The sequence below is a fragment of the Staurois parvus genome, unplaced genomic scaffold (genome assembly GCF_062004578.1).
Source record: "Staurois parvus isolate SC_StPar_1 unplaced genomic scaffold, SC_StPar_1.0 ptg000149l, whole genome shotgun sequence".
Taxonomy (NCBI): domain Eukaryota; kingdom Metazoa; phylum Chordata; class Amphibia; order Anura; family Ranidae; genus Staurois; species Staurois parvus.
In genome coordinates, this window is record NW_028317945.1 from 3,470,247 (window position 1) to 3,496,575 (window position 26,329).

Here is a 26,329-nt window from a genome sequence, read left to right on the forward strand (position 1 = left end):
GCAACCACACTTCCTTAAAAAGTATACACAGGAAATATGTGACTATTGGTTGTTTATGACATTAAAGTTAATTAAATTTAAAAAAAAGTGGAGTGGAGGTCACATGCTTCCAGTTGAGTGGAGCTCCACTCTGTAGTCTCTGTTGTTTGTTACATTAAGTTTCATTAGGAAAAAAAAAGGGGAGTGGTAGTCACATGTTTCCTGTCGAAAATGGAGCTCTATTCTGCTGTTAGACTCTATTGGCTCAAGGGAAGCCTGTGGGCGGGTCATGGTGATTACGCAATTCCTATTCCGGTCGTAGCGTGTCTGGGCTTTCCGGGTAGCGACTAGTTGTTAGAGGTACTGGAGTGCTAGTGGCTTAGTGACCGGCGGCGGGATGTCTGATAACGAGGACAAGTAAGCATGTTATTACCGGGTCATTGTGTGAGGGAAGCCGGGTGTGCTCTGTTTTATGGATAGAACAATCGAATAAAGCAGGCGGCCACCTGACTAGACTGTGTCTGTATAGTCCCTTTGTTGTAGGTTAGGTAACTGAACGTCTCCGGCTTTCATATCACTTAATGAGGAACTAAAAGCAACACTTTATTTCATTTTGTACAGAGTAAGGGAGGCCTATGAGCCCTGTCAGGGTTTTTGCCACCTGTGTCTCATCGAGGAGATTCCCCATTTTCCTATGTCAGGGCCACCTGAGGAAGTGAGTGGAAATCACTCAAGAACGAAGGAGTCCAGAGCTAGTGTCCCCATTGGAAGATTTCTCCATTCCTGTTCTGGTGGCCAATCAAAATATGGGATTTTCTTTCATTTTTTTGTTGACAACAGTCCCCAGGACATATAGAGAGGATGAATCTACCTGACAGGAACACAGCAACACAAACCTAGCTGAGGAAAGTAAAATGGCACCGGAACTGTAAGCTTATCTTATCGCTATCCTAACCCTTAACCACTTGCCCTCCTGAGGATTAACCCCCCCCCCGTCATGACCAGGCCATTTTTTGCGCTACAGCGCTGCGTTACTTTTACAATTGCACTGTCATGCAACGCTGCACTCAAATGAAATATACGTCCTTTTTTTGTTTTCACGGATAGAGCTTTCTTTCGGTGGTATTTGATCACCTGTGCATTTTTTATTTTTCGCGTTATAAAAAAAAAGTTTGAGAAAAACATTTTTTTTTAAATTTTTGCTATTAACTTCTTGCTGACCAGCCACTGTAGAAATATGGTGGCAGGTCTGTACGGCTGGGCAAAACCACGTTTTAAAACGTGTTTGCAAAACAGGTAGGGGGTGCGTGAGGCGTGTGCCCGCCCTACCCATCCCACCGATCGTGGCCGCGGGTGTCAGTCGCCGGGTCACGGCCGGTCATTACCTACTGTGTCCCGGCGATTAGCGGCAATCACTGACAGAGAGGACGGCTGCAGTGTTTACACTGCAGCCGTGCTTTCTGTTAGTCCCCTGTCAGCTCTTGACATGCTGATCCGGAGAGAAGAGTTTATCTCTCCGGATCAGCGTGTTCCCCTGCAGTACACACCCCCGCCCCCTAGTAAAACACTCCCCTCACACAGTTAACCCTTTCAGTAAATAAAAAAGTTAACCCCTTCCTCCCCAGTGCCATTAGTATAGTGTCAGTGTTTTTTTTTTTGCACTGATCACTGTATTGGTGTCACTGGGGATGTAAGTGACCCCAAGTCAGTACCCCCCAATGTCAGAATATCTGCCGCAGTCCTGCCATAAGTCGCTGATTGCCGCCAAAAGTCACTGATCACTGCCATAAGTCGCTGATCACCGCCATTATTAGTATAAAAAGAAATTAAGAATCCCAGTATCTTTCCCGTCATTTGTAAACGCTATAACTTTCACGTAAACCAATTAATTTACAAGTGTTGTTTTTTTTTTTTTTTTTAGCAAAGACGTCACAGAATACATTTTGGACAAAATTTATGACTAAATTTGATTTTTACATTTTTTTTTTTTTTTACTGGACATGTTTTATAGCAAAAAGTCCAAAATATTGTTTTTCTTCTTCAAAATTGTCAGCCTTATTTTTTATAGCGCAAAAAATAAAAATCGCACAGGCGATCAAATACCACCGAAAGAAAGCTCAATTTGTGGGAAAAAAAGGATGTAAATTTTATTTATGTACCATATTGCATGACCGTGCAATTGTCTGTTAACCATTTGACGCCCGGCCTATGGCCAAATGGCATCCGCAAAAATGTATTACCTTTCCGGGAGGCCACCATATGGCGTCCTCCCGCACATGCGCAGTTCGCACGCTTGCAGAGCTGCGCAGCCTGTCACCGGCCGTGTACCTCGGATACGGCCGATGACAGATCTGAGTTCCGGCCCCTGTTGCCGGTACCATGTGACCTGCTGTGACCAATCACAGCAGTTTACATGACAGTTGTATACAATAGATGGCTTCATTCATGCCATCCATTGTATACTAGTGTCTAGCTGTGAATGGTCACAGCTAATCACATGCACATGTCATGTGATTAGCTGTGGCCAAATCACAGCTAAGCACAAAAAAAAACCCCTGAATGAATCAATGTCATTCAGGTAAATGCTTGCTTATAGCAAAGTAATTCTTTGCTATAAGCAAATTGTGTAAAAAAAAAAAAAAAAAAATACTGATCACTTCCCCAAAGTAGTACAATGTTACTATGGTAACATTGTACTACTTTGGACATAGTGAAATATGAAAATAAATCTTAAAAAATGTAATAAAAGATTTTATATATATATATTTTTTTTCACACTGTCACCATTCAGTGTCCCTGATCACCGCCATGCCAGTTATATGATCACGCTGTACTGCACTGGTGACAGTATGTAAAAAAAAAAATAGTGAAAATAATTTTTTTTATTTTTTTCATTTTCCGAAAAATTATGACAAAAAAAATACAACTTCAAAAAACTCGCCATTCCTCTTATGAAGTACGCTGGACTGTCTACTTTGCAAAAAGGGGTCATTTGGGGGATATCTGTACTATTCTGACATTCTTGGACCTCAAGAAATTAGATTCGCTGTCAGTACTTCAGGATTGATCAATATTCAGATCTATACCATAGTTTGTGAACTCTATAACTTTCCTACAAACTAAAAAATACATCATAATTTGGGTTATTTTCACCAAAGACATGTAGCAGAATACATCTTGGCCTAAATTTATGAAGAACAATTATTTATTTGCAAACTTTTATAACAGAAACAAAGAAAAACGTGTTTTTTATTTAAAAATTTTCGGCCTTTTTTGTTTATTTAGCAAAAAATAAAAACCCCAGCGATGATTAAATACCACCAAAAGAAAGCTCTAGTTGTGTGAAGAAACTGATAAAATTTTAGTTTGGGTACAATGTTGTATGACCGCGCAATTGTCATTCAAAGTGCGAGAGCGCTGAAACCTGAAAAATGGCCTGGGCAGGAAGGTGTAAAATTGCCAGATATTGAATTGGTTAAACTAGCGCAGCGTTGTATAGTAAAAAAAAATGGCGTAAATTGCACTATCTATACCATAGTTTGTAGACACTATAACTTTCACACAATGCAATCAATATACACTTATTGGGATTTTTTTTACCAAAAACATGTAGCAGAATACATTTTGGCCTAAATTTTATAAATAACTTTGAGTTTACTATATATTTTTTATAGCTGAAAGTAAAAAATATCGTTTTTCTTCAAAAGTTTTGGTCTTTTTTTGTTTATAGCGTGAAAAATAAAAACCGTACAGGTGATCAAATACCACCGAAAGAAAGCTCTATTTGTGTGAAAAAAAGGATGTAAATTTCATTTGGAAGCAGCATTGCATGACCGCATAATTATGAGTTGAATTAGTGCAGCGCCGAGTAGCAAAAAGAGGCCTGGTCATTAAGGGGGTAAATCCTCAGGAGATCAAGTGGTTAAACATGTCCAGTGAAAAAAAAATACATTTCATCATAAATTTACACCAAAATGTATTCTGCAACATTTTTTTGCTACAAAAATAAAATCCCAGTACGTGTAAATTGGTTTACGTGAAAGTTATAGTGTTTACAAATGGCGGTATATATGGAATTTTTTTTTTTTTTTACACTAGTAATGGTGGCGATTAGCAATTTATAGTGGGACTACGGCAGGCATTCTGACACTTGGGGGAACTGACTTGGTGTCACTGACATCCTTAGTTACACCAATACAGTGATCAGTGCTAATAAAAAACACCAACGCTGTACTAATGGCACTGGGCAGGAAGGGCTTAACATCTGGGGTGATCAACGGTTTAACTGTGTGCAGTTTTACTGTAAGCTGTGTGTGTGCTTTCAGCTGTAAGCACACTGCTTTGTATGGCTCTGCTATGCATTGTTTATATACAGTTCTCTCCCCCTGTCGGTAATGCACAGTGCTCACTGGGTGCCGGCGAGTAATCACCCGCTGTAACCTGGTGATCTATATATATATATATATATATATATGATTTTGCGCACCGCTTCCGCCCTACAATGTAAAGCAGTGTAAATTTGCTGTCCCCTCAAAATAACTCAACACAGCCATTAATGTCTAAAGCACTGGCAGCAAAAGTGAAAATGTCCAATTCAGGCCCACAGTGTCAATATTTTGTGTGGCCACCATTATTTTCCAGCACTGCCTTAACCCTCTTGGGCATGGAGTTCACCAGAGCTTCACAGGTTGCCACTGGAGTCCTCTTCCACTCCTCCATGACGACATCACAGAGCTGGTGGATGTTGCGCTCCTCCACCTTCCGTTTGAGGATGCCCCACAGATGATCAATAGGGTTTAGGTCTGGAGACATGCTTGGCCAGTCCATCACCTTTGCCCTCAGCTTCTTGGAGGTGTGTTTGGGGTCGTTATCGTGTTGGAATACTGCCCTGTGGTCCAGGCTCCGAAGGGAGGGGATCATGCTCTGCTTCAGTATGTCATAGTACATGTTGGCATTCATGGTTCCCTCATTGAACTGTAGCTCCCCAGTGCCAGAAGCACTCATGCAACCCCAAACCATGACACTCCCACCACCATGCTTGACTGTAGGCAAGACACACTTGTCTTTGAACTCCTCACCTGGTTGCAGCCTGTAAGGGACCGCCTGGCGGTACCACTAGCACTCCACTGAATAGGCGTCCCCAGCGCACGGAATCTAAGTCCCAAGGTGCTTGTTCACCAGGGCCCCTGATGGTGGGGATGGACTTGGAGCCCCCCGAGACCAGGTCGTGGCTACTGGGTGCGTCTGTCAGTGGTAGTGGTATGCGCCAAGGGCTCCCACGGGGAAGAGTCTGATGTGAGGAGGTCAGAAGACCCCACTGCAAGGGATGGATGGATGGATGAGCAAGGTCAGACGGGCCGGGTCGGTAACAGAGAGGACGGCAAGGTACAAGGCAGCGGGCATAGAATGGTCGGGTCACACGCCAGGTCAGCAACAGCAGGTCAAATCCAATCGGGGGCATTCAAGAGAGAGGTCAGGCAAAGCAAGGGTCAGAATAGGAGAAAGCAGCAAGGTCAGGTACAATCCGGGTCAAAACTTACAAGGTACAGGTACACAGGTTCACAGGATGCAGGGAAGACCAGAAGGCACTGAATGACAGCTCAGGGCCATTTAAATATCCCGCCCTGCGCTGCCATTGGTGCCCAGCGGGCGGCCGCGGCTTCTACTGCGCATGCGCGAACTCGAACGCCGCGGCCGGCCCGGACCTAGTGCCCGTGTCCCTGCACAGGGCGGTGCACTGCGCCTGCGCCGGGACCATCACAGCAGGGATCGAGGAGATCCCTGACACAGCCACACACGCTTGACACCATCTGAACCAAATAAGTTTATCTTGGTCTCATCAGACCACAGGACATGGTTTCAGTAATCCATGTCCTTAGTCTGCTTGTCTTAAGCAAACTCTTTGCAGGCTTACTTGTGCATCATCTTTAGAAGAGGCTGTCTTCTGGGACAACAGCCATGTAGACCAATTTGATGCAGAGTGTGGCCTCTGCAGCAATGCTGGCAGCACTCATGCATCTATTTTCCAAAGACAACCTCTGGATATGACACTGAGCACGTGCAGTCAACTTCTTTGGTCGACCATGGCAAGGCCTGTTCTGAGTGGAACCTGTCCTGTTAAACTGCTGTATGGTCTTGGCCACTGTGCTGCAGCTCAGTTTCAGGGTCTTGGCAATCTTCTTATAGCCTAGGCCATCTTTATGAAGAGCAACAATTCTTTTTTTCAGATCCCCAGAGAGTTCTTTGCCATGAGGTGCCATGTTGAACTTCCAGTGACCAGTATGAAAGTCAGGGGGACAATCCAAACTATACTACTACTTTTTGGATCTCTTAACAGTGGTGTGGCATTGTTTCCATTTTTATTATGTAGCAACACAAACCAGACAGGTGTTCTCACATTCTTCTCTTCTGTCAAAACTTCAAAAAGTTGTGTCCTCTGTTATACTTTAACCACCTTCCGCCCGCCCTATAGTACGACGGGCGCAAGGCTGTTCTCTCGTTCTGATAGGACGTCATATGACGTCCTACCATTCTCACTGCGCATGCGCGGCTCAGGGAGCGTGCAGTGCGGCGATTGCCGGTCCGCTGTGTCCCTCGGACACAGCGAATCACAGAGCCGAAGATGTCGGCTCCGTCATGTGATCAGCTGTGTCCAATCACAGCTGATCACATGTAAACACGGAAATGCCGGTTATCGGCATTTCTGTCCTCTCGAGCTGTCACGCTGACAGCTCGAGAGGAGAGCCGATAATCGGCTTTCTGCGGAGGGGACATGTACACTGATCATCAGGGCATTGATGATCAGTGTGACCCCAGAAGTGCCACCTGTCAGTGCTCATCAGTGCCAATGCCCATCAGTGCCACGTGCCAGTGCTCATCAGTGCCACATCAATGCCACATAGTGCATACCAGTGCACATCAATGCCACATATCAGTGCCCATCTGAGCTGCCTTTCAATGTCACCCATCAGTGCCGCCTATCAGTGCTGCCTTTCAGTGCCCATCAGTGCAACCTACCAGTGCCTCCTCATCAGTGTCCATCAGTGCCACCTATCAGTGTCCATCAGTGCAGCCTATCAGTGCCCATCACTGCAGCCTAATTAGCGCACATCAGTGAAGGAGAAAAATCACTTATTTAGAAAATTGTATAACAAAAACTAAGAAAAAAGGTGTTTTTTTTTTCAAAATTTTCAGTGGTTTTTGGTTTGTTTAAGAAAAAATAAAAATCCCAGAGGTGATTAAATACCACCAAAAGAAAGCTCTATCTGTCTCAAAAAAATGATAAAAATTTCATATGGGTACAATGTTGCATGATCGCGCAGTTGTCATTCAAAGTGTGACAGCGCTGAAAGCTGGAAATTGGCCTGGACAGGAAGGGGGTATAAGTGCCCTATATGCTAGTGGTTAAAGTGTAATATACAGTCAACACATTGTAGTTTGGATAGTGTGAGGAATGGTTATGACTCCTGTCATTGTGTACTTACTAACCGTGTCCCATTGGGGACATTTCCTTTATTTCCTATTTTCAAAGACAGAGAGGGAAGTAAGAGGAAATTCCACCAAAATGAGGGCTATCCCCTCTAAGACTGTTATTGCCAGAACAGATGTCCCATTTGGAAAAATTCCCTTCACCTCTTGTTCCTGTGAAAAGTCAATTTTGGATTTCCTATTATAATGTTTGTTTGTTTCTTCCAGTTTTGATGGTGATGATTTTGATGATGCCGAAGAAGATGAAGGACTTGATGACTTGGACAACGCTGAGGAGGTCAGCTATCTAAAATTCTTTTTTCTTTTTGATCATAAGCATTTATGAAACATAAGGCTAATCAGTGGGTAGTTTGCCTCTTTTAACCATTTTACTGTCACTCTCATAACTATTAACTGCAGTGTAGTAGAGGGCTGATAACACCCATATGGATTTAGTTGCAACCATGAGCTTCCGTTTTGAGTTTTGATAGTTGGTGTTCCTGTTTTATGTAAAAGTGAAACGTGATCTGGGTGGCTATAAAGCCATTCAGTCACATCCATTGACTTGACTGTCAAACTGGGACTTTGACTTCTGCAGGGAGGTATAGCAGTGTTTTGCTTTATGCCAGAATTGATAAATGTCCCTCATTGTAAAGATTTTCACCAATCTGATGTCTGTCTTTTCTCTCTCTCTATATCTATACACTATATTGCCAAAAGTATTGGGACACCCCCCCCCCCCCCCCCAATTATTGGATTCAGGTGTTCCAATCACCTCCATGGCCGGTGTATAAAATCAACCACTTAGGCATGCAGACTGCTTCTACAAACATTTTGTGAAAGAATGGGCCACTCTCAGGAGCCCAGTGAATTCAAGTGTGGTACCGTGATAGGATGCCACTTGTGCAGTAAGTCCATCCGTGAAACTTCTTGCTACTAAATATTCCGCGGTCAACTGTTAGTGGTGGTATAACAAAGTGGAAGCAGCTGGGAACAACAACAACTCAGCCATGAAGTGGTTGACCAGGTAAAATGACAGAGCGGGGTCAGCGCACAGTGCGTAGAAGTCGCAAACTGTCCGCAGAATCAATAGCTAAAGCCCTCCAAATTTGGTGTGGCCTTCAGATTAGCACAACAGTGCATAGAGAGCTTCATGGAATGGGTTTTCATAGCCGAGCAGCTGCATCCAAGCCTTACATCACCAAATGCAATGCAAAGTGTTGGATGCAGTGGGGTAAAGCTTGCAGCCACTGGTCTCTAGAGCAGAAGAGACGTGTTCTCAGGAGTGACAAATCACGCTTCTCTGTCTGGCAATCTGATGGATGTGTCTGGGTTTGGCGTTTGCCAGGTGAATGTGTGTGGGACAGGGCTCAACAAATCCCAGGTGCCAGGTGGCCAAGGCAGCCTTAAACTGCACTGCAGCACCTGGGCTTCCGAAGCATCAGGTGCAAGTAATTCCCACTGCCTGATACACCAGACATGCAGCACCGGGCAGCCGATCCAACTCCCAACATCCAAAAAACACCTGCAGCAGAGCTAAAGTTTCTCTCTTCCTCTCCACACACCGACACCCCCACATTCCCCTCTTCCTCTGCACCAGCCATTCCATGAGCACCGTGGCCCACCTGTCGTCCTCCCTGCCAGTCCCCACTTGCGGTGCTGGAGAAAAATGGGGGTGACAACACACATCAAAAACCTCAGCCCCAACAAGCTGTCCCACTCAGCAGCATGCCCGGCTCCAGTCCCCTCCATATGCAAATTTAGGATCTGCCATCGAAAATAAAGGCCTGTTTGTCCAAAAAAACTGTCCCATAACAGGCTCCTAGAGATTATATATAGAGATAAAGAGAGACAAAAATTTTAGGTAGGTGTGAAAAAAAATTGTCAAGAATGCTTTTGGAAATAGAAGTGTTCATAATTTATTATTTATCAGTTAACAAAAGAGAAAGCAAATGAACAGAGAAATCCAAATCAATCCAATATTTGGCAGCTGTAACCAAGTATTTCAGATTTTGAATCATCATTCTAGAGCACTTGTTGTTTTTCTGTACCCCAGTTCCTATGTTTTGGTGCATAGTTGAGTTGCTTAACCTTGTTTCCACATCCTTTGGCTGAAAACCTAGGAACTGGGATGCAGAAAAATGGCAGCAGGTGTTCTGGACTGATGAGTCAAAATTTGAAATATTTGGCTGCAGCAGGAGGCAGTCCACCCTAATGAGTTAATCAGAAAAAAGTGCACTTATTTTATTTTAATTGGCTATTTTAGGAAGACCAGGAGAATGTTGCAATCTTGCCAGCTGGTGAAGGACAACAAGCAAACCAGAAACGGATCACAACAAATTACATGACAAAATATGAAAGGGCACGTGTTTTGGGTACCAGAGCATTACAGATAGCGTAAGTATGCAAGGACATCAGACCTATTAAAAAAAAAAAAAAATTGGCAAACAAGTGATAGCTAAGTGATGCATTTTATTTTGTATACACTGAAGAAAAGATTGGAAGAATTGGCCTACTTATCAGATATTTCTGCTTGTAAACCAACCGTTTAGAATGTAAAAAATGCGTGGCGATCATTGTCCAAGGGACTGAAATTGATGGAAATGTTATTACTAATTGCAGGAGCACATAACATGGGATTAAAATATTGTTGGTTTTTGTTCATGTTCCATTAAAGTTGGACATACAGTAGATATAGGAAAAAATCTAGAAATACTCTTAAATTGTCAGTCATTAACCCCTTGCTGCTGGCGCCTCCTGGCCCTTTCAGGGGTTTCTGACGCCGGGAGGCAGGGCGGGGTTTAGGGTCATGTGGCTGCCATGATTGGCTGTCACAGCAGTCACATGATCGGAAAGGTCCTGAACGCAAGGAGACATCGGGACCTTTCCGTGGGATGCCAACACATGTGCTGGGAGCGTGCAAGGCGCACGTTCTCAGCACGTTTGTTTGCAAATGGTACACAAATATGCAGCCGCCTAGAGGCTGCATATTTGCGTACGCTCGACGTGAAGAGGTTAAATTGTCATTTGTACAAAAACAAAACACAATCTCAAACTTTCTAATTAAAGATTAAAACTATTTTGTTATAAATATGTGAATCTAAGATTATGCATTTTTTATGAAACTGTGTTACACAAGAGAATGCAAAACTATAAATATGGTGCTTCTTTTAGTGCTGCAAGCGTTGCCAGCTTTCTGGATTTCTGGCAGGATCATCGGGTATTTTTGTGTATTTGCAATGTTTTTGGTAAAGCGCTTCTGGTTAGTCTTGAAGTAGGTGGGAACATGGCCACATCTCCAGTTCCAATGATGGTCTTAGCTGTACTGGAAAGATTATGTATAATCATATCTAGATGACCACATTCCTCAATTCCAGTTTCTAGTAAAATAAATGGGAATTTTTCAAGGCATCAAAGATTATATAGGTTGCCATTATTTACTGTTCTTGAAAATGCTAATTTCCTGGCTGCCATGCTGATCCAGTGGCTTGATTACTGTAGGGTCACTGAACCAGAAGGGTTGTGCTAGAATATGTTTGCTTCTTCCAGATTAGTGATTTAGAAAGAAATAACTTGGCGTCAGCCAGCATTTTTGGCTGATCAACAGTAGCGGCCTAGATATTTCTCTCAGGACAGGTTTATTTTAAGATTACAAAGGTAAATGAGTCTACTTCATACTTGTGTAGGGATGGGAAACTATCTCTCAGGATGAGCCTATCCTAGAAAAACTTGCTGACCAGGGAAATTGAGATTTTATTTTTGTTTGTAGTAGTGACCACATTGATAGAGGACTGGCAATCCTATTTTTAGCATATTTTGTAATGCGATAAGTTCACTTATTCTTTCTGCCTAGCCACTCTGTTTTAAAGTACAAATCCTCCCCACATTAGGTGTATAGTTGCCTGCACCCTTCTGCAATATTTATATCTTGCAGCTGAAGTCTTTTTTTTCCCCGCTATATGCATGTTTTCCTGTTGTATGATAATGCCTTCCTCTACCCACTTTTGCTTATTAAAATTAAACTTTCTTGTCACTTTTGTAGAATGTGTGCACCTGTTATGGTGGAGCTTGAAGGAGAAACTGACCCACTGCTTATTGCTATGAAGGAACTAAAGTAAGTCTCTCAGATTTACCCTTTCCTCGTGTATTTTCTCTAGGCCGGCTAATATAATTATAGAAAGATGTAAACTCATAAATTATATAAATTTATAAAGGCCTAAAATGTATTTTGTGATTCTTACTGTATTGTCATAAAGCTTCAGTTTCTGTAAATCATTTATGAAACAAGTCACTATTTGGTTCTTAGTTCCATATTTGCATCATCTTTCAGCACTGTGATGGGGACAAGCATCCTTTTAATGGAAAAATACAGAGAACAGTGTAAAAACTTGCTAAGCCCCCCCTTATCTTTTGTCATTGGGTTCCGTTACACAGAGTCTATATAAGCTCTGTCGTGTTTGTATTTTCTCCCCAGACGCTCCGTTGTAGTTGTGACGTTTGTTTCACATGTACTCTGGTGCTTCCCTTTGGGTGGTTTGGTAGAATTGTGCAAGGCATTTATCTGGATCACATTAGGCAGAATTTATCAAAATTGGACAGAATCTAGAGCAGCTGTGCATGACAATTTTTTCAGCTTGTTCAGTTAAGTCTAGAAAATGAAAGATTGAAGTTGATTGGTTGCCATGGGCAACTGTTTCAGATTCTGGCTGCTCCAGTTTTCATAAATTCTGCTTTGTGTGTCTTCTGTTTGCTGCAATGGGTTCCCAGGGAAACCTCTATTGAAAGACTGAAATTGGTAGTTCTCTGTCTCTTGCCTTAGTACATTTCGAATCACTGATCCACAATAAGCATGCAGGCAGTAAAGCCAGAGAATAGTCTAATCTCCTGATCTAACACTGTATGCCCATTACCCCTCATCTACCCCCACCCTCCACATTGGCTCCTGCTGCACTCTCCTCAGCGTGTGATTAGCGTTCTGGAGATTTGAAAGCTTCTGTACTTTTTGATAAACATCAATGCAAGATTAAAGAAATCCTGAGACCATGAACTGTTGGGGGTACTTGAGGACTGAGTTTGGGAACCACTGTTGTAGGTGGATTTGAAATAGGCAGTTCATGCATGGTACCTATAAATATCTTGCTACTGTATGTTGCATGGAGGTTGAATATATGAGTGTGGTGGGTAGCAAGTTCTAAGGCCAAGGGTGCACCTATTTTTATTTTTTTTAATCACAGTACACCAATATGGTTGGGGTTTCGGGTAATGTGTTTGGGTGTAAATTAAATTTTTTAATTTTTTTTTTTTACCCTTTTCGTTTTCATCACATAGGGGACAACGTCCCCTTGTGATGTTTTTTTGGTGACAGGTTCTTTTTAATGAGACATCCAGGGTCCAAAAGTCTCCTCCCATTGAATGTGACGTAGTGCAGATCTCATTGCAATACATTGTTTTCCGGGGAAACTGAAATGAGGACTCTGAAGTGACGTCACACACATCACTATCCAGGTCAGCAACAAGGAGAGGAGGAGAGCAGGTGTATGTCCACTCTCCTTCCTTCCCTTCACCCTCCAGGACCGCTTTGTTGGTCCCAGGCCTGCAGATGGGCAGACAGCACCCGGAAAACATAGCGGGGGATGGGGTTGCGCCCTTCCTGGGTGTGTGTGGAAGCATGGAGTCTGCTTTACACACCATTTCGGTGGCTGCAGCAGCAAAAGGGTTAAAGGTCTTTGTTTCTCTGTTCATATATCAAGTCAACAATTTCCATGTGGTGTGCTTGCATTTTATAACACCACTGTATGCTATTCATTGGCTTTCTAATGGTTGAACTAGATGGACATGTGCCTATTTGTTACACCAATCTAACTATGTAACTATTTAGTACTTTTGGATCACTGACCTGGCAGCATGCTTGTTCTAAAGCGGTGGTAAATCGGGATTCCAAACAGCTATGCAAGTAGCATTCCAAGAAAGTGGTAAACAGATGTAAGATATTTTGCTCAATAAAGAGTAAAGCTGGGTATACATGGTCCATGTGTACACTCCTTTCTGTTCAACAAAAGCCGGTCTAATGATTATGCTGGAAAACCGGCATTTCATCAGTGATTGGCTGCAGTGCTGATCTGTGTATTCTGACAGGAGATGGAGGCTTGAGGGGGAGTTCCCCCTGTTAGAATATACAGCAAGAGAGATTGAAAATCAGTAGGCTAGTGTGTCGACTCATAACATTTTTAGTTTTATTTGTTCGTTTTATTTGTTAACTACATTTTCTCCTACAGAGCCAGGAAGATCCCTATAATCATCAGACGCTATCTTCCTGATGGCAGTTATGAAGACTGGGGGGTGGATGAGCTCATCATTACCGACTAAAGCCACTGGATATTCCTGTTCTTGGATGTTCCCCTTTATGTTCCTGTGTTTTATTAGCCTACAGTATCTTTTGATGTACAGAAAGATTTTTAAATATATATTTTGTAGTATTTATATTTCTACATGCCAATGTGACAGACACTGACAATGTATACCCATTGGAAGCATTTTTGTTTGTAGAGACAGATGAAGCCAACAAACCTTGTTAAAATGTTTTTTGCATTTTCAATTGTAAATTTTGTTATGAATAAACTACAACTTATTGGCATGAATCCTTGTAGGACTACTTTTTACTAATCTTACCTTTTACTTGCACTAAAAGTGTTTTTTCTCTTTGCTGTTAGATGTTTGCGGTATTTTTTTTTTCTTATCCAGTAGGTAAATTATTATTACTGTACTTGTCAAATCAGAGTCTTTTTGGCTCCTTATGAGAAATCAGCAGTTTTATTCCAGAATGTAACTAGTACTCCTCCTCGGCCCCTACCCCACTACCTGTTCTTACTACAACAGAAGACTCATTGTATACCTCTACCTCTGCACCTGTTGCTATGGAAATGCTCAAGGTGGGGACAAATTTCTCAGGAGTATCGGAAAGCTGGATGAATCCCACTCTTTGTTTCATCCAAGTTCGTGGTCTGTTGCTCCTGCGTTCCTGTCACACCTGGGAGACAGGTTAGCTCTGATTCCTGTGCTTCATTCACATATTGTCAACATATCTGCAGATTAAAATGCCAGCCATATGCTAAAACTTTGTTGTCAGCAAGTACAAGGCCACTTGAATAATGTGCAAATATATAAATCTCACTAGTTAATCAATTTCAGATTACTTGTTGGGAGAAAACAGAAGATGCCTTTCAACATCCTTTCTCCAAATTGTTTATTAAAATTGATAAAAACAGATATACTGTAGTCTTAATTTAAGCTCTGCATACAGGACAAAGTGGATGAAGGTCTAGGTTGATGTATCATAGATTAAACTTGTGAATAGCGTAAGAACATGTAAAAACAGATTTGTAGATCTAAATATATTCATCATTTAAGCTCTGGAGAGGGACCAGTGGTGAGTTTGAGGGGGAAAAAAAAAGTTTCCCCTGCTGGCTCTTGTGTAACTACAGGATATACAAGCCAATGGGAGGAACCACAACATGTGGCTGCAGACCAGGTATTTGGCACACAAGAAATGATCAAATACCTGCTGTGGCCATGGATCTGTAGCACAGCAAAGTATCAACGCGCAGGCTGTGGGAAAGTATAATTATACAGCATCTTGTTTTACGAGCTGGCTCTAGTGTATATTCGGTTCCATAATAACGGGTTATTTTAACTCCTTCCTGTCCAGTGTATGTATCTATGTGTGTGTGTATATGTGTGTGTGTGTGTGTGTGTGTGTATATACATATATATATATATATATATATATATATATATGATTCAGGTGTTTCAATCACCTCCATGGACACAGGTGTATAAAATCAAGCAATAAACAAATGTTACCAGCGCTCCAGTCTTCATACAACCAAGGAGATGCCAAAATGTCAACCGAAGAGGTGCTGCCCTTCTAAGTTCGGGAAATCTGAGCACTAGTGGAAAAGAACAGACAAGGGTGCACTCTCATCGTGCATTACCGTGGTAGAACACGTATTTCTACCACGGTAATGCACGATGAGAGTGCATTTTGAAGGGGGTTCAGCTTCCGAAACGCGTCAACTTATTCCCATCATTAGACACAGATGTATTGTGACTGTCTTTGTGGACCACTTATACTGCTTTTAATCACGTTGGTTTGTGAGTATATATCCTCTTTTTATTCAATAAATACGTGTTCTACCACGGTAATGCACGATGAGAGTGCACCCTTGTCTGTTCTTTTCCACTAGTATAAAATCAAGCACCTAAGCATGCAGACAGCTTCTACAAACATTTGTGAAAGAATGGGTTGCTCTCAGGAGCTCAATCCATCTGTGAAATGTCCTTGCTACTAAATATTCCACGGTCAACTGTTAGTGGTATTATAACAAGATGGAAGCAACTGGGAACAACAGCAACTCAGCCACAAAGTAGTAGTCCACGTAAAATGACAGAGCGAGGTTAGTGCATACTGAAGCGCATAGACGTCGCCAACTGTCTGCAGAGTCAATAGCCAAAGACCTCCAAACTTGGTGTGCCCTTCAGATCAGCACAACAGTGCGTAGAGAGCTTTATGGAATGGGTTGCCATGGCCGTGCAACTGCATCCAAGCCTTACATCACCAATTACAATGCGAAGCGTCGGATGCAGCGGTGTACAGTATGCCTCTAGACTCCAGAGCAGTGGAGATGTGTTCTCTGGAGTGACAAATCGCGCTTCTTTGACAATCTTATGAATGTGTCTGGGTTTGGCGGTTGCCAGGAGAACGGTACTTGCCTGACTGCATTGTGTGAAGTTTGGTGGAGGGGGGATTATGGTGTGGGGTTGTTTTTCAGGGGTTGGGCTTGGCCATTTAGTTCCAGTGAAGGGAACTTTAACCACATGCCGCCCAGCCATTTTAGAAATACGGCGGCAGGGCAGCACGGCTGGGCAAAAGCACGTTTTAAAACCCGCTTTTGTAGGGCGGTGGCATGCACGAGGCACGCCACCGCCCTACCTGCACCGCCGATCCCGGTCGCGGGTGTAAGTCGCCGGGTCGGTTGCCGATTAGCGGCAATCACTGACAGAGCAGGGCTGCAGTAGCTCTGCTTTCTGTCAGTTTCCTGACACTCTGATTGGGAGAGAAGAGTTTATCTCTCCGGATCAGTGTGTCCCCTTGCAGTACATAAACCCGCCCCCTAGTAAAGCACTCCCCTCACACAGTTAACCCTTTCAGTGAATAAAAACGTTAACCCCTTCCCCAGTGCCATTAGTACAGTGTCGGTGTTTTTTTTTTGCACTGATCACTGTATTGGTGTCACTGGGGATGTCAGTGACCCCAAGTCAGTTCCCCCCCCAGTGTCAGAATGTCCTGCCATAAGTCGCTGATCGCCGCCATTATTAGTGTATAAAAAAAAAAATCCGAGTATCTTTCCCGCTATTTGTAAAGGCTATAACTTTCACGTAAATTAATTTACACGTATTGGGTTTTTTTTTTTTTAGCAGACATGTCGCAGAATGCATTTTGGACAAAATTTATGATGAAATTTGATTTTTACATTTTTTTTTACTGGACATGTTTTATAGCAAAAAGTCCAAAATATTGTTTTTTTTTCTCAAAATTGTCAGCCTTTCTTTTTTTTTTTTTTTTATAGCGCAAAATATAAAAAACGCACAGGCGATCAAATACCACCAAAAGAAAGCTCTGTTTGTGTGCAAAAAGACATAAATTTCATTTATGTACCGTATTGCATGACCGCGCAATTGTCTGTTAAACTAACGCAGCGCTGTATAGCAAAAAAAGGCGTAAATTGCAGTATCTATACCATAGTTTGTAGACGCTATAACTTTCACACAAAGCAATCAATATACACTTATTGGAATTTTTTTTTTTACCAAAAACATAGCAGAATACATTTTGGCCTAAATTTATAACCAACTTTGAGTTTACTATATATTTTTTATAGCTGAATGTAAAAAATATCGTTTTTCTTCAAAGTTTTTGGTCTTTTTTTGTTTATAGCGTGAAAAATAAAAAGCGCACAGGTGATCAAATACCACCAAAAGAAAGCTCTATTTGTGTGGGAAAAAAAGGACATAAATTTTGTTGGGGTACAGCATTGCATGACCGCGCAATTATCAGTTGAATTAGTGCAGCGCCGAGTAGCAAAAAGAGGCCTGGTCATTAAGGGGGGTAAATCCTCAGGAGGGCAAGTGGTTAAAAGATGTCAGCATACTAAGACATTTTGGACAATTTAATGCTCCCAACTTTGTGTGAACAGTTTGGGGATGGCCCCTTCCTGTTCCAACATTACTGCGCACCAGTGCACAAAGCAAGGTCCAGAAAGACCAGGATGAGTGAGATTAGGGTGGAGAAACTTGACTGGCCTGCACAGAGTCCTGACCTCAACCCGACAGAACACCTTTGGGATGAACTGGAGTGGAGACTGACAGGCCTCGTCCAACATCAGTGCCTGACCTCACAAATGCGGTTCTGGAAGAATGATCAAACATTCCCATAGACATACTGCTAAACCTTGTGGACAGCCTTCCCAGAAGAGTTGAAACTGTTTTAGCTGCAAAGGGTGGGCTAACTCATTGAACCCTACAGACTAAGACTGGGATGCCATTAAAGTTCATGTGCGTGTAAAGGCAGGCACCCCCCAATACTTACACTACACACTACATTGCCAAAAGTATTGGGCTGCCTGCCTTTACACGCACATGAACTTTAATGGCATTCCAGTTTTAATCCGAAGGGTTCAAAATTGAGTTGGCCCACCCTTTTCAGCTATAACCGCTTCAACTCTTCTGGGAAGGCTGTCCGTACAGTTTAAAAGTGTGTCTATGGGAATGTTTGACAGTTCTTCCAGAAGCGCATTTGTGAGGTCAAGCACTGATGTCGGACGAGAAGGCCTGGCAGTCTCCGCTCTAGTTCATCCCAAAGGTGTTCTGTCGGGTTGAGGTCAGGACTCTGTGCAGGCCAGTTAAGTTCCTCCACCCTATACTCACTCATCCATGTCTTTCTGGACCTTGCTTTGTGCACTGGTGGGCAGTCATGTTGGAACAGGAAGGGGCATCCCCAAACTGTTCCCACAAAGTTGGGAGCATGAAATTTTCCAAAATGTCTTGGTATGCTGACACCTTTTAAAGTTCCCTTCACTGGAACTAAATGGCCAATCCCAACCCCTGAAAAAGAACCCCACACCATAACCCCCCCATCCACCAAACTTGGCACAATGCAGTCAGGCAAGTACCGTTCTCCTGGCAACCACCAAAACCAGACACGTCCATCAGATTGCAAGACAGAAGCATGATTAGTCACTCCAGAGAACGCATCTCCACTGCTCTAGATTCCAGTGGCAGCATGCTTTACACCACTGCATCCGACACTTTGCATTGCAGTTGGTGTTGTAAGGCTTTGATGCAGCTGCTCGGCCATGGAAACCCATTCAATGAAGCTCTTTACGCACCATTGTGCTAATATGAAGGCCACACGATGTTTGGATGTCTTTAGCTATTGATTCTGCAGACAGTTGGCGACTTCTGCGCACTTTGTGGCTGAGTTACTGCTGTTCCCAGTTGCTTACACTTTGTTATAATACCACTAACAGTTGACAGTGGAATATTTAATAGCAGGGAATTTGACGGATGGGCTTAGTGCACAGGTGGCAACCTATCGCGGTACCACGATTGAATTCACTGAGCCCCTGAAAGCGACCCATTTGTTCACAAATGTTTGGAGAAGCAGTCTGCATGCCTAGGTGCTGATTTTATACACCTGTAGCCATGGAAATGATTGAAACACCTGAATCCAATGATATGAAGGGGTGTCCTAATACTTTTTACAATATAGTGTGTGTGTGTGTATGTATGTGTGTGTATATATATATATATATATATATATATATATACAGTTGTGTTCAAAATAATAGCAGTCAGACATCACTAACCTGATCAATCACTGTTTTTGGGAGAAATGATATTTCTACATGGCAAATAATTTTCTAGCAGGTGTAGAAGAGTAATAGAAGTCCAACAGACCCAACAGTCATGACATGCATGCTGCTGATTCTGCGTAATTGAATCATTAATTGAAAGGGGTATGTTCAAAATAATAGCAGTGTGGAGTTCTATTAGTGAGGTCCTTCATTCTTTGAAAAACAGGTGGCAATTATTGCCCTTATTTAAGGAAGGAAGGCAGAAAATGTTGTACATGCTGGTTACAGTGCATTTCTCTCTGTAATTCTGAGGAAAATGGGTCGTTCCAGACATTGTTCAGAAGAACAGTGTACCTTGATTAAAAAGTTGATTGGAGAGGGGAAAACATATAAAGAAGTGCAGAAAATGATAGGCTGCTCAGCTAAAATGATTGCAAATGCTTTAAAATGGCAACCAAAACCTTGAAGACGTGGAAGAAAGCAAAAAACTACCATTCGAATGGATAGAAGAGTAGCCAAAATGGCAAGGACTCAGCCAACAATCAGCTCCAGGAAGATCAAAGAAGGTCTAAAGTTACCTGTGAGTACTGTTACAATTAGAAGACGATTATGTGAAGCCAAGCTATCTGCAAGAAGCCCCCGCAAAGTCCCAATGTTGAAAAAAAGACGTGCTGAAGAGGTTACAATTTGCCAAAGAGCACATTGACTGGCCTAAAGAGAAATGACGCAACATTTTGTGGACTGATGAAAGTAAGATTGTTCTTTTTGGGTCTAGTGGCCGGAGACAGTTTGTCAGATGACCCCCAAACACTGAATTCAAGCCACAGTACACTGTGAAGACAGTGAAGCATGGTTGCGCAAGCATCATGATATGGGGATGTTTCTCATACTACGGTGTTGGGCCGATTTATCACATACCAGGGATCATGGATCAGTTTGAATACATCAGAATACTTGAAGAGGTCATGCTGCCTTATGCTGAAGAGGAAATGCCCTTGAAATGGGTGTTCCAACAAGACAACGACCCCAAACACAACAGTAAACGTGCAACATCTTGGTTCCAGACCAACAAGATTGACGTTATGGATCGGCCAGCCCAATCCCCGGATCTTAATCCAATAGAAAACTTGTGGGGTGACATCAAAAATGCAGTTTCTGAGGCAAAACCAAGAAATAGAGAAGAACTGTGGAATGCAGTCCAATCATCCTGGGCTGGAATACCTGTTCACAGGTGCCAGAAGTTGGTTGACTCCATGCAACACAGATGTACAGCAGTTCTCAGAAACAGTGCTTATACAACTAAAAATTAAGTGATTCAAAGGAAAGCAAAATCTACAAACATTTTTCAGTTTATATAGTGAATGTTTGAGTTTGTAAAGAAAAATACAAACACTGCTATTTTTTTTGAACAGTCTAATATTCACTTTTCTTCAATTTTTTTAGAGGAACAACACAAATTTGATATATTTTTCTTCATGTTTTGATTTGGAATAGAATGTGTAGTGTTCCTGATACATTTGTGTGTATGGAAATAAAAGCTATTAGAAGGATTTTGAGCTTTATTCACTTTTTTCAACACACTGCTATTATTTTGAACACATATATATATATACATACACACACACACACACAGCCAAGGCCAAAAATTTTGAGGACACAAATATTAATTTTCACAAAGTCTGCTGCTTCAGTGTTTTTAGATCTTTTTGTCAGATGTTACTGTGATATACTGAAGTATAATTACAAGCATTTCATAAGTGTCAGAGACTTATATTGACAAAAAAAGAGTTGACCCTTCTTTTTCAAGACCTGCAATTTGTCCTGGCATGCTGTCAATCAACTTCTGGGCCACATCCTGACTGATGACAGCCTATTCTTGCCTAATTAATGCTTGGAGTTTGTCAGGTTTTTTTTTTTTCACCCGCCTCTTGAAGATTGACCACAAGTTTTCAATGGGATTAAGGTCTGGGGAGTTTCCTGGTCATGGACCCAAAATTTTGCTGTTTTGTTCCCCGAGCCACTTAGTTATCACTTTTGTTTATGGCAAGGTGCTCCATCATGCTGGAAAAAGCATTGTTCATCACCAAACTGTTCTTTGATGGTTGGGAGAAGTTGCTCTTGGAGGATGTTTTTGTACCATTCTTTTTTCATGGCTGTGTTCTTAGGAAAAATTGTGAGTGAGCCCACTCCCTTGGCTGAGAAGCAACCCCACACATGAATAGTCTTAGGATGCTTTACTGTTGGCATGACACAGGACTGATGGTAGCAATCACTTTTTCTTCTCTGGACAAGGTTTTGTCCAGATGCCCCAAACGATCGGAAAGGGAATTCATCAGAGAAAATGGCTTTACCCCAGTCCTCAGCAGTTCAAACCCTATACCTTTTGCAGAATATCAGTATGTCCCTGAAAATTTTCATGTAGAGAAATGGCTTCTTTGCTGCCCTTCTTGACACCAGACCATCTTCCAAAAGTCTTCACCTCCCTGTGCTTGCAGATACGCTCACATGTGCCTGCTGCCATTCCTGAGCAAGCTCTGCACTGGTGGTGCCCCAATTCTGCAGCTGAATCAACTTTTGGAGATGAACCTGGCACTTGCTGGACTTTCTTGGGCACCTTGAAGCCGCTTTCACAACAACTAAACCTCTCTCCATGAAGTTCTCGGTGATCCGGTAAATGGTTGATTTAGGTGTAGTCTCAATATCCTTGCCTGTGAATCCCTTTTTGTGTACAGAAATGATGACTGCTCGTGTTTCCTTGCGGGTAACCATGGTTAACAGAGGAAGAACAATGATTTCAAGCACCACCACCCTCCTTCCAGTCTGTTATTCTAACTCAATCAGCATGACAGAATGATCTCCAGCCTTGTTCTCGTCAACACTGACACCTGTGTTAACAAGAGAATCACTGACAAGATGTCAGCTGGTCTTTTTGTGGCAGCACTGAAATGCAGTGGAAATTTTTTTTTGGGGGGATTAAGTTAATTTTCATGGCAAAGAGGGACTTTGCAATTCATCTGATCACTATTCATATCATTCTGGAGCATGCAAATTGCCATCATAAAAACAGGCAGCAGACTTTGTGAAAATTAATATTTGTGTCATTCTCAAAACTTTTTGCCATGGATGTATACTTCATGGACTGAAAGCCGTTATACCAGAGGCAGCTTTCAGCCATCCTGGTATTGTCTTTCAGAGATGACAATAAGCTTTCTAGTAAAAGTGGTCTGAGTGGCCCCACAGCTGTCCGATCGCTTTTACAGGGCTTGGAAGGGCCTGCCTGCTGCTGTTTCCAGGCTCTCCTGTTCCACCAGGGATCCCAGGTAAACGGCCTGACCAGCTGCCCACAGGAAAAATGGAAGAACATTCATTCCTCCCATCTCATCTGGGATGAAGTCGGAAGCAACAAGTATTTAACCTCCCTGGCGATATTCCTGAGTATAGCTTGGGGTAAAGTTTCAGCACCACAAGCGGTAACCCCGAGCTACACTCGGGAATACCTTGCAGCACTGCTCCGGGATCTCTTCTTCACTTACCTTGTCCTGCGCTCCCGCGATGTCCCTCCTGCAGTGTCCTCTGCAATGTCCTCCGGCGGATGCTGGCATCTGTCTTCTGGGTTCCGTTCCCTGCGACGTCGGGACGTATGGGGGACGGAACTGGCGGAAAATTTGAAAGTTGTAAAAGTGACATTCACTAAAATCACATAGTAAAACATTACTGTATCAAGCCATTTCATATACATTTTGTCCCCAGTGCTTTGTCCTGTGGCCTGCCTGCATTTTTACTGTTCTTTCTGCCTGGAAACTGAGAAATGTCCATGGCATCCAAAAAGCATCCCTTTAGGTCAAAAGCAGTTTTAGACCAGCTAGAGAACAGCGATAGTAAATTAGAATCACTTGCAGAATTGAGTGATAATGATTTGTGGGGAAATTCGTCATCAGACACTGAAAACGATTTTGCGACTTTGCTCAGTGATGTGCGAACTTGGCGCTATATTTAAAATTTCAGTGTTTTTGGTTTGATTATATTTAATTAAATTTATTATTATTATTATTATTATTTTTTATGATTATTTATTAAATTATAATTTATGATTTCGTGTTTCAAATTTTAACATACCCGGGATGTTTACTAGACTCTTGTTCGGACAGATTTCAGTGAGTTATTCCTAAAAATTACAGGACTACAATAAAAAAAAATACATATTTCCATGCAAAAAAATGTACCGCTTTGAGCACAGAAATATGGACGTAATCAGACCGCTAGGCCCAAGCTATATTTAAATAAAAAAAACCCCAAAACTTAAAGCACTCCCCTAAGCGCAAATGTAAATGCGCATATAGGTCCTGCACACATATAAATAGTGATTACATCACATACACAAGGTATTGCCATGAATGTCAGACCCTGTTCATATCTGGGCATTACAAAAATGTACTAAAACACATGATGTGATTGTACTCTAAGCATGGGTAACAGTTGCACATTTTGCAGCACATTTTCCACCTGACAAAACTCGCAAAAAATGTCTGCTGCAGAACGCGCTTGGCTCAGTGCCAGAATTTGGTACATGAGCTTCTTTAGCGTGTGTTTGGAGTAGAGAGAGGTCCACTCCAAACATGCACAAAAAAAGTGCTAAAAGTGCATCCTGGCAGTGTCTCTCAGGTGTGAACTGAGCCTCAAAGTGAGAGCAATAATTCTAGCGCGGGAGCTCAAATTGAACTCTAAACTGATAACTTGTAAAGGCTTTAAAAGCGTTGCCTATGGATATTGTTAGGTACTGGAGTTTATCGCCATTTCAAAGGCATGCCCAATTTTAAATCTTGACATATTTGGTATCTATTTATTCCACAGTGTAATTTTTTAGATTTTACCAAAAAAATAGGTAGTACAGCGTTTGAGTGTGCTAAAATTCATTTAAGTGTATCAAATGTAAATTCTCAGAAATAAACGACTGTGCAAATATCGTGTAACAATGCAACAACCACCATTTTATTCTCCAGGGCCTCTCTTTTCAGAAAATATATAATGTTTGGGGGTTCTAAGTAATTTTCTAGCAAATAAATGCTGATTTTAATATGTATGTGAGAAATGTCTAAATTTCCCCATCAGCAAGTGGTTAAAATAGATCATACTTATTTAGACATTTGACCATGAAGATTAGCAAATGGAAGAGTATTGCTCAGACATTGGCTACAGATAACTTGTTTGTCAACCATTTTATAAATTGTGCATGGTGCAATAAGTTGCCAACCCAATCTGATGTCAGTTAAATGTATTAATTTATGTGAAAATGTGTTTTCTGATCACACTATCTGCCACTTTCTAATAATAGAGTTTTAAATCTGCTCACCCCATTATTGGGTTGTGTGTCCAAAACATGGCAGAGTAATTACCTACCAGAGCTGAGCTTGTGTAATCTTGCACAATACTGGGTATGTTCAGGTGACTTTATCCCATAAAATGAGGGCTGCCATGCTCCTTAGTGCTTCTACTTCAAGTGCAGTCACTACCTCCAGCACAAAATGGCAGACACCTGCACTATAATGGCATCAGTGCACAGGCTCTCACCTGAACTTTGGCCATCCCTACCACTATCTTCTCTGGGCTCAGACTGTAGCAGAGACAGCAGGGACCCACTCTAGGGGTCCCCCCATCCAAGAACAAGAGAGGCTGCACCACCACCTACACAGTAGATGGAGACCCCATGGACACAGTATTTCTTCTGGCCAGAGCAGATCTAGAGGCCCTGATTAATAGGACTGAAGAATCCTACTGGCTGAAATCTGAAAATATACTGTAGAAAAAGAGTTTTCCTGTTATGCTATGGAAGCCAGGTTTGTATCCCTGGAGCAAGCCCAGACCACCCAGTTACACCACTTATTCTTTTCAACTCTATATGGAGGAGTTAAAGGATAGGAACTGCCACAATACGTGTAGCTCAAATGCCTTCCAGAAGCCATGGTAATTGAAAATAAAAAGAGAGTTAAAGCCACTCATTTGTATGGTTGCAGAGGGCGTGGAATAAAGTGCACCTATCCACATTCGGATTGGGATAGGCAAACTCACATATTTAAAGAATAAGTTCTCCTTTTAACAAAAAATAATAAATGCACATTTTTTGGAAGGTAAAAAAATGTGCATTTACTATTTTTTGTTTTAGGAGCCTGGAAAGCATTGCTCTAGTGAGCAACAGAATGCTGGTGCCATGCAGGTCTCCTGCAGACTGTCAGTGTAGTCTGTCTGCTTGTACATTGCAAGAGCAGGAAGTTTTACACTGACAGGAAGAATCAATGAACCACCACAGTGCTCAACAGCAAAGGCGGAGCTCTGTGGCTGCGTGGCTGCATTTTCTAAAAAATTGCGACAGCTAGTGGGAGGAAAAGTTCCCCTGTTAGTTGTCACACCGGGGAATTGAGGGGGGTGGGGGCACGATGTGGAGGCCGGTCCTACAGCAACATGTTACACCCTGAATATGGGTGTAACATGTTCTGAAAGGTGAACTTATTCTTTAAGGGTTGTACCTGAGAAAGTCCCAGTCCACCCTGTTAAAAGCATTTTTGGTGTTGGTGGATAAGAGTCTGTTTGGTTGGGGGAAGATGACAGCACAGTGGCTAAATGGTTAGCACATCCGCCTGGCAGTACTAGGGTCGTTGGTTCGAATCCCACCATGGCACCGCCTGCCTGGAGTTTGCATGTTCTCCCTGTGCCTGCGTGGGTTTCCTCCGGGTACTCCGGTTTCCTCCAACACCCCAAAGACATGCTGGTAGGTTAACTGGATCCTGTCTAAATTGGCCCTAATATGTGTATGTATGAATGTAAGTTAGGGACCTTAGATTGTACACCCCTTGAGGGTTAGGGACTGATGTGAATGTACAATATATATGTGTAAAGTGCTGCGTAAATTGACGGTGATATACAAGTATTTGAAAGAAATAAATAAAACCTACAGACAGCTGAACTCTGCCTGCCTC

General features: G+C 42.3%; 1 protein-coding gene across 1 annotated transcript; it reads left to right on the forward strand.

Moving 5' to 3' along the window:
• The first annotated feature begins 266 nt into the window (after nt 1–266).
• On the forward strand, nt 267–14,084 carry POLR2F (RNA polymerase II, I and III subunit F). Its single transcript, XM_089674253.1, has 5 exons — nt 267–396; nt 7,675–7,744; nt 9,713–9,843; nt 11,489–11,560; nt 13,722–14,084. Exons 1-5 carry the CDS (start codon nt 377–379, stop codon nt 13,810–13,812), a joined length of 384 nt encoding a protein of 127 aa, XP_089530379.1. The 5' UTR covers nt 267–376; the 3' UTR covers nt 13,813–14,084.
• The last annotated feature ends 12,245 nt before the right edge of the window (nt 14,085–26,329 follow it).